At 33.1% G+C, this 14,342-nt stretch overlaps 1 protein-coding gene across 2 annotated transcripts in view; it reads right to left on the bottom strand.

The window, feature by feature from the left end:
- Positions 1 to 14,342, bottom strand: part of LOC149794304 (fibroblast growth factor receptor 1-A-like) — a 54,074-nt gene that overhangs the window by 25,617 nt on the left and 14,115 nt on the right. For both annotated transcript variants that reach the window (XM_089968463.1, XM_089968462.1), the window contains exons 3-8: positions 13,315 to 13,611; positions 11,315 to 11,608; positions 7,752 to 7,844; positions 5,508 to 5,596; positions 3,227 to 3,340; positions 259 to 418 (exon numbers count right to left, since the gene is read on the bottom strand). In XM_089968463.1, the coding sequence (XP_089824589.1) occupies positions 259 to 418; positions 3,227 to 3,340; positions 5,508 to 5,596; positions 7,752 to 7,844; positions 11,315 to 11,608; positions 13,315 to 13,611 (1,047 nt within the window). The remainder of the gene's footprint in view (positions 1 to 258; positions 419 to 3,226; positions 3,341 to 5,507; positions 5,597 to 7,751; positions 7,845 to 11,314; positions 11,609 to 13,314; positions 13,612 to 14,342) is intronic.

Here is a 14,342-nt window from a genome sequence, read left to right as displayed (position 1 = left end):
ACAATATCAAAAGACATACAAAGAGAAGCTCTGTCAAGAAGTCAGCTGTGTTTTTAAAATGAGAATTTGTCACCAATAAATGTGGATTTGTTATTGTTACAAATCGTAAATTTCAAGACCCAATGAACAAGGATCCTTCCTTGAAAACAAGTGGATATTTTTGGGAAAACCACAAAACTTTATACCCATGAAATAACTCAATCCGCAGCAACTGTTTTTACAAAAATGCAGCCACAAATATAGATTAACAAAACTTACGAACAAGCTTTTTAATGGCCACTTTTATGATGTCCTCTTTCCCAGGTTGTTTCCTCATGCGTCCTTTCCATACCTCTACATAGCTTCCCCTTGCAGCAAGTTCAACCATACGTATATCTTTTCTTAATATCTCCCACTGCTTCAGCTTATTATGGTTTACCTGGAAATTACATTCAATTTTCAGCTTATTATGGTTTACCTGGAAATTACATTCAATTTTCAGCTTATTATGGTTTACCTGGAAATTACATTCAATTTTCAGCTTATTATGGTTTACCTGGAAATTACATTCAAATTTTTTAAAATTAAAAAAAACAAAACATATTAAGTGAAAAATGAGAGAAGTAGATGAGAAATTATGCTACTGTTGAGTGTATGGTTCACACAAATACTATATATACTCACTTATAACTCAAATCCAACTGACAACACAACACTTTAGTCTAACAAAATGATCCCTATGTCTTGCTAGCTTCCCACGGGAGAAAATAATTTTTAAATATCATGACAGTCATAAAAAAAGACAACTTTTACGCTGCCAAGGCTAGAATAAATTACCGTAAAATGTTTACATCTTCTGGTTTAAAAAAAATTCATTTCATTCAAGATCATTTGAAATTGTTGAACATGCTGATTGCCATTTACCTTTTTTTCTCACTGACTACAACTTATGTGGAATGTCATAGGGTTTTCATACGAGTTTTTGAGAAAGAAATAATAGATTTGGTTTTCAAAACTCAGTAATCTAATAACAATTTGGTATTTTTTGGCAATATATTTGTATCAATAAAAATACAAAACACTTTATAGCATTTTTTCTCTGATTGGGAAATAAAGAATGACATATATCTGGTTCCATTTCCTTATCTTATAATAACCATAAAAAGTTAAAGATACCTTACTTGGAACTAAGAAGAGGAAGTCAGTTACACATTAAATAATGCTTTTGTGTCTTTTTATTTATTATAAATTTTTTAGTTCATAACATACCCAGTTTTCTCCACTGTCCAATAAAGATAAACATCCAATTCATAGGACAATCACTGATATATTTTACTATTCTAAGTCTGTCTAAAAACTCACTTCATTGCACCAAAGTGCATTCTCTCTTTTTCTTTTCCTCCCCCCCCCCACAAACATACACAAATTTCAAACCGGTTTCCTGAAAGATGTGAAGTACAGTAGTATTTCAAGATTCACTTTGCAATCTGCTGCTATGTGTTTAAAGTTTAATATAGTGCAGAAATTTCATGGGTATGCAGAATTAAATATTTACAACACAATTATAGTGACTGTAACTATATTTTCCTACACTTTTAATGATATTGGATTCAAATGTTACAAACCAAGGCTTCTATTGTAATAAAGCAATGTAACAAAAACTCCTGTAAAACATGTAGGCATGAAAGTATAACAGTAAATTCTTCCTACCAATTATTCTGAGCCTCACCAGTTCACTAAAAGCCTGACCAGTCCACTAAAAGCCTCACCAATTCACTAAAAGCCTGACCAGTCCACTAAAAGCCTCACCAATCCACTAAACCAGTCCACTAAAAGCCTGACCAATCCACTAAAAGCCTCACAAATTCACTAAAATCCTCACCAATCCACTAAAATCCTCACCAGTCCTCACTAAAAGCACCAGAAACAGCTTCAAATCATGGTGATGAGACAGTGAACACTTTGCATAATGATTGTTCCTTAATAGTTCATTATTTTCATTACTTAATCATAAAAACATCTGGCTCATTTTGAAACCAGTATATCAATTCAAGAAATAATTAAAAGATTTATATTTTTCACTAAATTAGTCACTCTTCTTAAGGGAGTTACTGCACAGAAACTAACATTGGGTGCTTCAGACAATCAATGAGTCTACTAACAAATCAAAAATAATACTTTCTAAGCGGGCTAAGCTGACTTTATTTTGACGACATGATGACACAAGCTAACTGGCAGATTAAATGTCTCCATCCAATAACAATACATAAAAGGTGCTGACATCACAATAACATCTAGGTGTAGAATAAGACTAATTTCTTGCTACAATCAGACACTGGATACAACTCACATGTTGATCTGTTGATTGTTCTTCAAATTTTGCAGTAATATATTCCAAGTTTTAATAAAATTCATAATTTTTTTCATTCTTCTTTCTGCAGTAAATTTTTTCCCCTCAGCTGCCATGAAGTCTTTTGGGATCATGAGATTGCTCATGCCAAATGTGCTTAGTACTGACAGTATGGAGTTGTTTCCCTTCAGTCTTTGCCATGTGCTATCGGTGAAGAAGCATACATAGACATTTAAAATCAAAAATCTTGATGAGCTAAGAAATGCAGATGTATTGATGAGTTCGTGTCCCTGGGTTATGAATATAATTCTAGCTATGAAGCTCAATGGATGCATGTGGGCTGATACTAAAAGGAAACAACTCCAACTTAAATGATGTGTGAAATGAGAGTACCACACATTAAGTTTACTATTAATAAAAGTCTGCAATTGCTTTATTAACTTTAACTTCAGTTTATTTGTCTAATGAATGCATGTGGACTGATATTAAAAGGGAGACAAGTCCAACTTTACTGATGTGTGAAACGAGAGTAACAACCAACTTTATTATTAATAAAAGTCTGTAATTTTTGTATGCACTTTAACTCTTATCCTAAGATCCCACATTGATAACTATCAAAATCCTTTGACAAATATGTGTGTAGGACAATGCAAATTACTATTCTTGTGTATCAACAAATGTTTCTAGAATCCCCCAACCATTAACAACAATTTAAGTCTTTTTCACTTCTTCAATTATGCTGCAGTCAAATGTTCTTGGACCACACAGCTAGTGAGTTATCAAGGCAAATGTGTATATAAAAAACTGCCACTAAAAAGATTGACAGATAAATGGAAATTGTGAGTACTATGTCTTGCCTTCTGTGAAAACTGAAATAATTTTATAATATACACTAACTGGAGGATCGATTCCATCAGACTGGATGTTCTCATCCAGCAATTCCACCTCTTGATCATCCAGATTCTCATCATGCATCCGTGACACTCTCTCATGCAGTCTTCTCTCTCGGGCCTGCAAAAAACACAAAACATAATAAACATTAATGTTGTAGATGACACCTATGAAGAATCTTCAATCACATGATTTGTATCCACTTATGACCTCTGACCCAACCATTTCTTGTTTCCATTATTAATAATCACAAATCTCTGAAAAGCCCAGGCTTAGGTTTCACTAAACTTCTCAAAACTGTTCCTCAAACTGCGATTTTTTTTCGAGCTTAGGACTTATTAGTACTAAATGATGATTTTTGATCATCTGTTTTTCAACACTCATTGTCCCAGGTTAATAATGTCCCAAAAACTGTATACAATTTAAGATTTTTTTTATTTTATAGGATTCCAGTTACTCTGATCTGAAAGTTTCCAATAAAATAGGAAGCACTGCCAATAAACTTCAGAACTATGTTCTCCAACCATTTCTCAGAACATCTGAACATTGGAGAAGTTCTGTGGCTGTGGAGTCTACTACCTTGCAAAAATATACAAGTTGCATATGCAAGATTTTACTGGATTAGTTACTATAGCTTTAGCTGCCATCCATGCCAGGATACTTTCTGTCCAATCTTTCCTTAGGTAAACAACAAAGCTCAGTACTGATTTAAAGGATCGCCACTGCAAACCAAGTGATAAGAAAGGTATCTGACAATCTCAAATTGAGGAAATTTGATATGTTTAATTACGTCTGGATAAAAGTATGGCATTCGGTTGCCCCTAAGATGCCGTAAATAAAAAATGTGGATGAAAATATTGGTCCTAGATGTTTAGCCACAAGCCTATGACAAGATATAACAAGAACCACAAAAACTGCAAACCAAGTAAGTTTCCACTGAAAGTTTTGTTGTTAATTAAACATGGGTTCAGCACAATACAGCATCTCACCAATGAATAGAGTTTTGATGACTAAGCTTTCTGCTTAAGCAGGCAAGACAGGAAACCCTAGCATGTAACACTGTCAGAACTTTCAGGCCATACATTAATATTACAGCAATGTTTCAGCTGAATACACCAACTGAATTAGAAGATACGCCATGACTTTCAAAGACTTGTAACACAGAATGATAACAATGATGCTACCAATGCAATAGTTGCAGGCAAGACTGGAAACCCTTGCATATCAGGGTACAAACCTAAGGCATATAGTCACAAACTGACCAACAAAGTCTGAATTGAATACAGCAACTGATGCATATAATATATGACCTTAAAAAAAAGTAAGTGAAATATAAAATCCTAATTTTGGAACTGTCACTGCTGCGGCTCTCCTGGAAAAGTGATAGCTATATCTTGCCATTCAGTGGCATGATAAGAAGTTGCAGTTATGTAATATCACTGTCTTCTGCAGAACTCATATTTGATTAAGAATAAAAATTAACATAGTGGTAGCTTACTTGGACTTGCATAATTTTGTAGCTTTGGGTTAGATCCTAAGTTAATTTTTTATTAGATTCTGGAATGACAATAAGTTTCAAAATTTACATCTCCATGAAGCACAAAGACCTGATGAATATTTTCTCTTTTGTGTGTTACTTGGTTTATCTGAGCATAAAACAGCTACAAACAGCAGCAACATACATCAGCAACATACATGTAGTCTCAAGTTGGCAATTCTAAAAATAAAATTCTGCCTGAAACATAGTACAACTTTTTAAGTTTTCAATGTGTGCATTTCTCTACTTAAATAAATTCAAGGTCTTTTCAAGCATTAGATCCATTTTATTTCTACTTAAATATTTTTTTAAACAACCCATAAAATCCACAGACTTTTCAAGGTTACACAGACCATGGTTTCAGAGCTATATTATGTAGTGCTCCAAAAACTGGACAGTTCTGTCTAAGATATGTAAAATTTCTAAAAATGGCCCCTCTTCTTTTGCTTGATTTTTTAGATATTGCTTAAAACTTCTTCAAAATTTTAGCCTGGGGTAATTTAATTTTCAAAGGTCACCTTGCCTGTGTGTAAGAAACATCTTTTAGATAATGTATTTTCTTGGATATAAACTGAAATGGATTAGCAAAAAGTTAATTTTCATTGTTCCTAGATTTGTTGATTCAGAAAGGGAGCTTTACTGTGTCTATGATTTAATTATTTCTTCTGCTGGCTAGTTAAATTTATGGTTCTAACCAGTTTTCAGAACAAACATACATTTTCAAAACTAAACAAGAATTTTTACACTTACTCTCATTTTCATGGACAGGATGATGAAGATAATGATAAGCACTGCAGCCAGGGAAGCACTGATCATGGCTCCAATTGCGTAGGGGGATACTACAATAAGAACAATGACTGATAATACAAATATGCAAAGCAGACAAAATGAGCACAGTTTCAATCATTTTGTGTACTGATTGATGTGAACACTGTCTTAGTACCTCTCCCTAAGGTAGAGGAACCCACAGGAAAAACAATTATGATATCATGTGATGTCATGAAAATGTTTTCATTTGGGAGTATTTTTGTGGCAGAATGTTAATTTTTTCATTCAAAACCAAAAAATATTTCTAGCTTAAAATTTGTTTTAGGAAAAAATCAGACATTTTACCTCCTGCTATTTTATTACTCTTTCATTTGCATGCACTACTAAAAATTTTGTAAATAGTAAACCACGAGAAACTGGAAATAGAAATCCAGAAGCAAAGGTTTGTCAGCTGGACTATTAAGCAGACCAACTAAATGCCTTAATAAAGCTTTTAGTGAAAACCCCATGCCAATATGACCACCTACTAGATAGATTAGCAAGAACAAGATTTTTTTAAAATGGTCATCATGATTGCCATATCATAATCTGAGAGGGGCTCCGAGTGGCAGAGTGGTCTAAAGTGCTCACTGTTACGGATAACTGCCATCTCACCTCTGCTTATGTGGGTTAAAGTCTCAGAATCGGCCTATGTGGGTATGTGAGAAAGCTTGCCAGGAGCTTCTCATGGGTCGGTGGTTCTTTCTGGGATTTTCCAGGGTTCTTCCTGCACCATTTATACTGGCCGCCATGTATAGCCTATCATGTGCTGATAAAATGGTGTTAAACCCTACACCAACATCAACAATCATTATCTGAGCCATTTTCATTTAGGACCAAGTATATATCACACAAAGTGTTTTAGTGCTGATGTGATGATTTTGTGAGGACAAGCTAAAACAATATTTGGAAGAGAATCATCATGGTGGCCATGTTGGAGGTCCATCTGCAGCATTCTAATTTAGGATCTTCTACATTTTATACAAAGTCTTGTCTTGTAGTGAAAATTCATGTCCCTACAACCACAGACTGAGAAATAGCATAAACAACATTTTCAAGATTGCCACCATGGCCCTTCTGTTGCATGTCAAATTGACACCAGTTTCAGTGAGGACCAACTGGACATCAAAGTTTTTTTTAGTGAAAGCTTCATGTAGATATGACAATCTAGGAGTGGAAATAACATTTTCAGGATGGCTTCCATGGTTGCTGTTTTGGATGTCTGAAGGGTGGTAATGAACTTCAGACCAAATGAAGCATAAATTGTATAGCATCATTCAGTCAAACTTGGTACATATTTCAGTTTGAAATTTTGAATTTTCTGCATTCAATATGTTTTGTGTTACCAAGGAAACTAAGTGTAGCATAATTAGCATCTAAAATGAGATTGCTGGACCATAGTGTACTAGCATGAGTAGATTAAAAAATTGAGAATGATGGACAACTGGGTACTTTCAGCTGGATTCTTGACATAAGTGATCATTGGGATGGGGGTTGTGGCGGGGGGGGTGGTTGTGTAGGTCATCTCTAGATGACTTTTTTATAGTTCTGTTTGTCATTGACCAGAAGAGCTTTTGTGATGGACAATCATTTGGTACCAATCCATCCATCCATTAGCCTAAGTTTGTTATCCATCACTGGACAGCTATAAAACTTTACACATTCATGTGAGTCTATTTGTAAGTAGCACTTTGATCATACAGTTTGTGAAATCTATTAAAGGTTGCAACTGAACATGCATCAAATGTGTGGCAAGATCAAACAACCACCATCTTTTACCTGCCACTGAGCAAGTATTACACTCATGGCTCAATTAGTGGTTGTCAATTCAGAAAACCAGCTATGGGATTAAAATCAAACATTTACTGGAAGAGACAGAACTCTTGACTGATTTTGTGACAATCAAAACTAATGTCAACTTATAAACAAATCAAATGCTGCCTTGAGTGCAAAGGACTATTGGGGCCTTATGAACTGGAAGAAAACTAGAAATAATTAGCTTATAATATATGAAAACTAATTGCCATTACAGCTACAAATGATTGACAGAAAGAAGTAAATAGATTTCTAGAATTTTATTTGACAGGTTTGTTAAAATCATATTCTTTGAGTTGAATCAGTGGGTTCTTCCTTTTTATTTTCAGAAAGATGAAACATTGCTGAAAATTAGAGTAACTGTAAACTTACTTCCTTTGGCAGCAATCAATACAGGAAAGAGTGTTGTGGTTTCCAAGTCATGGTTTGGTTTATCCCCTGGATTACTAGAGGTAGAAATCGGTTCTGTTTGAAAGAAAAGAAAAAGGAAAGATTTAAATCTATGTAAATTTCATATGCATGCAAGAAACAGTATTTGATAATATAATACTGACTTCTACCAGAAAAATACTTAACTCTATTTAAATTGTCATGTTTCTACTAAAAAGTAAAAGTAAACCAGTAAAGTCTGTCTGTTCCTGACTCAGATAAACTGAAATTGTATTAGTACATGTATTACTGATAAAAACACATTTTTAAAATAAATCAAAGTATCCATGATATTGATGCATCCCTTAAAGATAGCAGTGGAAATAAGTCAAAATCAGGGAGACAAAAAATATTCAATATTGAGAAAAACTAAGCACTAACTAATGCTCTGAATTCGAAAGAATAAATTCAAAGAAATTAGCACCAAGGATCAATATACTGCTTATTAAAACTGAAATCTAAACAACTGTAAGCAATTAAAATATTTAAAATACATACATAAGTAAAAAGACCTTAAAACATTTCACTTTACTTGACCATAGTTAGAAACAACACAAATATTTGTCAATGTTGAGTTTTACAAACCTAAAGATGCATTGGCTGCATTACAAAGGATACAATTTACTTTGGAGATCCTGACCAGATGAACATGTAGATACAACAACAACAATGTGCCATAAAGTGATAGAACTAAGGTAAAATAACGGCAATGAAATTCATGCAAGACTTTAAAATAATATAGAGTGGCACAAGAGATATGATTTAAATTAACTGATTACTGCAATAGCAAGGTTGATAAATCAAAGTTTTTGAAAATGGGTTACCACTTGATTAATTAATTATATCAGATCCTTACAATTAATTAATATGGGACAGAGAACCTCAACCATACAAAGCTGCACATAAAAAAAACATAACTGACATCCAACATTTACTGGTAAAATTATGCTGTGGAAGGAAGATCAGAGGCCATAATTCTTGTATATCAGGATGTAGAAAGCTTGGCATGGAACTCATATAAAGTCTGATTTTATGTAAAGCACATAACAAATTAAAAAGAAATGGATCAATCCTTCATAAAGTTATGCTGCATAAATAAAGGTTTTTCAGGTGGACGATCCATGGCTGTAACACCTGTAAATGTTGAAGCTCAACACTAAAAACCAAAATCATTCCGGGTCTTCTCAATAAAAAGTTGCATGCTAAATTAAGCTGAAAACCACATCAATCCAAAACAAAGTTCTGTAGAAGAAATCAACATTATAACAGGTAATCAAGGGCCATAAGTCCCCTAAATGAAGTTGTGGAATGCTAGAAATCAATTGTTTTAAAGTCTCATTCATAAAAAATGCATGCCAAATTTGGTTAAAATCCAACTAATGCTATTTTGAATTACTCTACATTTTTAGCACTTGAAACCATCACTAAAATTGTCAATAAAAATTTATGTGATAATTTATGGTGAAATTTGGTTCTACATAGTTCATACTGTTTCAGACTTATAACTATTTGAAAAAAACCATATTCTGGTAAGAAACCATGTGGACAAATTAACAGATTATAAATTGAGCATGAATTGGTTTGGAGAAAATTATGATCAATCAAAAGTCTTCTATGATTCCCAACACTAAATTCAATGATCCATTGTAAAGTTAAGCTATTAATACCAAAGTTTAGAGGATGGGCAATAAGGGTCAACAACTCGAATAAATCAGGAAACATTGAAAGAGAACTCTTGTAAGTTTTGTATGAATATAAAGGTACATGCAATATTCCATATTTACTATATATATTGGAACACGATAAAATAAAAATAAAAATTTCCTGAGAACTTATGATGAAACCTTTTTCACCTTGATCATATGTCCCAAGACTTAAGAAACTAAATAAATTTGTACTGAATTTGCACCCCCACCCCCAAGCACGTTGCAATGAAATAGATAAACAAAACACTTACTTGATAATAAAATTAAAGAAACTAACCTTGTATTGTTATCATTTTTCCTTTTTTTTTTCCACCATGAGCATTAAAGAATAAAATATATCCACAAACTCCAAATATATAGCATAGGCATCCATACTGTAGAATGTATTGCTTACGTAAGATAACATACGACACATTGTTCACTGACGTGAACATAGAGAAACAAATCATGTTTGGTTGTACTCAAACTAAGGTCTTAATATGTTATCTGATTGAAATTTGGATTTAAAAAATCGCAAATGAAAGGGAAATAATCAACTAACTACTCAAAGGCATCTACCATTCATACACGGCATGGTGTTAGGTGCAAAAAAACAAAGACTGAATTTTATCCAGGTCAACTATATGACAGTATCTCGCAAATAAAAATCATTATTTAAAAATACATTCACTTGCATGCAAATGACAATGTTTTTGCTAGCATGAGTTACAAAAAGTAGTATTAAAGCATGTTACCGCTGTGTATACTATTTACCTGCAGACATCAATGACCATTTGTACTAATTAATTATATCTAGAGATGCAAAGCAAACAGAAACCCAGATGGCGAATAAACACAACTGGTAGCAAGCAGTAACCTCATTGTTTGAACTTACAGACAGGACATCAAAGACAAAGGTTATTTTTATTACAAAGCAAGATGACCTTAGTAGCCAACTTTGGATACTTTTAAGCAGATTTTTTTAAAAGGATATCAATACAAAGGTTAATTTATTACAAAGCAGGACAACATCGGAAGCTGACTTTGAATTCTTTTAAGTGTGCCGAGTTTTCTTTTTTGAATATACAAATCAGCCAAGATATGGAAGCTAACTTTGGTTCCTTTTCACAGATATTCATGGAAATTTTGAAAATAAACTGAAACAATGGAACAATTTTTAAAGTGACAGTATAGTGCTTCATGCACAGACCTCGATAACCCAGCGTTGCTCAGAAAATAAAATCATTTGATGAATTCATGAAGGCCAGAAGAGAAGATGATTTTGCCAACAATATGATCATTAACATGGATGAAATTCTTTGATCTCATTCCCAGAATGACTGACAATAAGATGGGGGTTAAAAGTGTGAGAATTAGCATGACTAATGCAGATTTTTAAAAAATCTGACTTTAGTCCATGCAGTTTTTGCTTCAGGAGATGTGTTGCCTCCAACAATAATTTTCATGAACTGAATGAATAGATTGTACATGTGCAGGAAAAGGGTTGTGTTGATGAGAGGATGCTGTGGATTAAAGAGTTTTTTTTCAAGTATAAAGTGTTATAATTTTTTAAATAAAATTTCAGTTTGAGTGCATTTTCTGACATGTAATTTTCGAATGATTTAAAAGGAGTCCTACAATTTACAACTCGGAAAAATCAATGTGTTCCATAACATACAGTGCACAAAAAATTACCTTCAAAATTAATTTATGGTTGTCCCAACATATATGGCAAATATGGTTTTTTGTTATACTCTGCATAATAATATATAAAAATACATGCAAAAAATAAAAGTCTAATAATATAATTAATTAACCTACCACTGATGTAAATCAGCACATACTTGGAGTCATTGTATTTCTGACCTTTGACCCAATTCTCTACATAGCAAGTATAATTTCCTGTGTTGCTTGCTGACACATTTCTGAGCTGATATATGCGGCTTGTAGCTGGTAAAATAATAGTGTCACTTCCATCCAGTGCCTTGTGTATCCAGGTGTACTGCGGGTTTGGGTAGCCATCAGCATCACACAGCAACGTCACATTTTCTCCTTGCAAGTAGATGTTTTTATCATGCTGTGGTTGTAACCTTACACTTCCTATTGAGACCTTATCTGAAAAAAGAAATGAAATACATAAAATTGCATAAAAACACCAAATTAATTGGCCTAAAAAAAATAATATGATTTGCTCTCAAAAATCAAAATTTACCCAATTTTTCTTTTACCCTAAAAATTAAGCCAACCTCAAGCAAAATTCACCCCATGTGCTATGATATGCTCTCAAAATAAGCAACATCTGAAGTAAAAGTCACCCATTTTTCCTATATTTAAAAAACAGCCTACCTCTGGCAAAAGTCATTCAATTTTCCTATGGAAGCTCTCAATTATAAACCAGCTCTAAAAATAGCTTTCAAAAACACCATAATTCAAATGTAAAATATTTTTCCATGCTTGAATTGACTAAGTGCTACAATCATAATTCAAATCTTATTCCATGCTTGAAGTGACTATGTGTGCTACATCTTAATTCAAATGTATAATGTTAATACATACCTGAAGTAACAAAGAGTGCAAACTGGCTGCAGACACATGACTGCTATGTACAAGACATTCAGGTAGCAAAAACAATGGGACTGAACAAATATGAACATATGTATGTTGTATGGAGGTAATTACCAGTAAAGGTTTGACTTTAAGAATTAGGCTTCTTCATCACCTTGCAAAGGAATCAATTTGGAAAAATTCTTGTGATGTGCATCATTAATTTTATTTTAAGAGGAAACCACATTTTACACATTGAACATCTATCAATATTTAAACTAAAAACAAACAGCTTCAAAATAAGCCTCAGTGATAACAAAATATGCCACACAGATAACAAAAAATACTTCACTGATAACAAAATCTGAATCACTTTAAAAAAGTATGCCTCATTGATAACAAAATATACCTTATTGACAAAATATGCCTCATTGATAACAAAATATGCCTCACTGATAAAATATGCCTCATGGATAACAAAATATGCCTCACTGATAACAAAATATGCCTCAATCAATAACAATATATGCCTCATCGACAACAAACAAGATTTACTAAAGATTTATAAAGCAGAGGCTTATTTTTGTAATGTTTAGAGCATGTTAAGGTAATGTTGTGGAAGGATATACAAAAAGAAAACAAACTGACTAAAATCAATCCTTTTAGTTTTCTTAAACATTTTTATGACTTAAAAAAAGCAATCTTTACAGCAAATTCATTGAGATATATAGAGGATATTTGCTTGAAACGAGTGAATAATGGATATATTTCATCAAGTGGATGAAAATACTAGAGTTTTTCATGCATAAGATGAAATGTATCCGTTATTCACTCGTTTCAAGCAAGTATTCTTTTTATTTTATGGTAACAAACATTCACAAAGTTTGTGACTGTGAATTGGCAGATTTGTTACAGTAATGTCAGCTGTTTACCGTACATGTTCTGCTGTGTGATGTGTACCTGCACACAAAATTATTTTCACATCAGATTGACAAAAATTAACTGATATTTACAGAATAATAAACTACAAGTTTCAAGGAAATGAGACAGGGATTATTAATAAGAAAACAACAACTACATAAGGAAAAAGTAGTTCACGGACAGAAAAATCCAAGGGAGGTAAGTAAGTTCTGACCCCAAAAAGTAGTTCCTGTAGTTAAAAAATATTGTTATTTTTTCACTACAGTGAAATATCAATATTATTTTAATTAGAAAATCAAGTAATTCACTGCTTAGCATAAAATAAGAAGTATTAGTAATAAATAACAATCATTTACCTTCTCCAGTAATATCAACAAAGCATGGGTAGGACACAGTATAAAATGTAACCAAACATGTCACAGTCTTACTGGCAAGAGTGTTTTTTGAGACTGTTAAGTTCACTGTTGATGTAACCAAAGTATCACTAATTTCCACCAATGACTTCTCTGATACATCTCTGCCCCCAAACTTCCATGATATGTTTGGTCTTTCTGCACCAGAAAATCTGACATGACACTTGAAAGATGCTGTCTCTCCTAAAGTGTAAATTGTAGAATTGTCTTTCTGGTCCACTAAAGTACAAACCACTCCCTCTGCAAGAGAAAATATTCTGCAAATATGTCTCACTTTGATAACTAATGCAACATGGTTGAGATGGAGTTGTTTAAGTTTGATTACTTTATGGATCAAGCTGATACTTACTGAATGTGGAAATAATATCCCCACATTGATATTATACAAATTCATATCATAAATTCTGATTTAAATGTTGTGTTTTACGTAATATTAAGCATGTACTAGATTTAGATAGAGAAGAAAGAAAGGAATAAGAATGTCATAGGCTCAGTTTGTGAAACAATGCAAATATCTAAGGACTGTAGGTCAGACATTACTATGTGTGAATGCAAATTGGCAAATGCAATGAAAGTGGCTAGAAAGAAAATGAATCTATAATTATTTATAAAATGGAGGCAAGATAACTCAATAAATAACTTTATTAAATAGTTGACAAGTAACAACTTCATGAATAATTAGGTACAGTATAATTAACAAATTATCTAAGGGGCCCTGAGTGGCTGAGTGGTCTAAAGTGTTCTCTGTTATGGATAACTGCCATCTCACCTCTGTCTGCGCCAGTTCGAGTCTCAGATTCAGCCATTGTGGGTATGTGAGAAAGCTTGTCAGTAGCTTCTCATAAGTCGGTAGTTCTTTCCGGAGTTTCCCCTGGTTCTTCCACCACCATTAATATTGTCCGCCATGTATAGCCTATCATGTGCTGAAAAATGGCGTTAAGCCCCACAACAATAACAATAACCTAAAATAA

The sequence above is a fragment of the Sinohyriopsis cumingii genome, chromosome 8 (genome assembly GCF_028554795.1).
Source record: "Sinohyriopsis cumingii isolate HCF-2022 chromosome 8, ASM2855479v2, whole genome shotgun sequence".
Taxonomy (NCBI): Eukaryota; Metazoa; Mollusca; class Bivalvia; order Unionida; family Unionidae; genus Sinohyriopsis; species Sinohyriopsis cumingii.
Note: the sequence above shows the minus strand (reverse complement) of the source record. Positions and strands in the feature narration are given on the sequence as shown.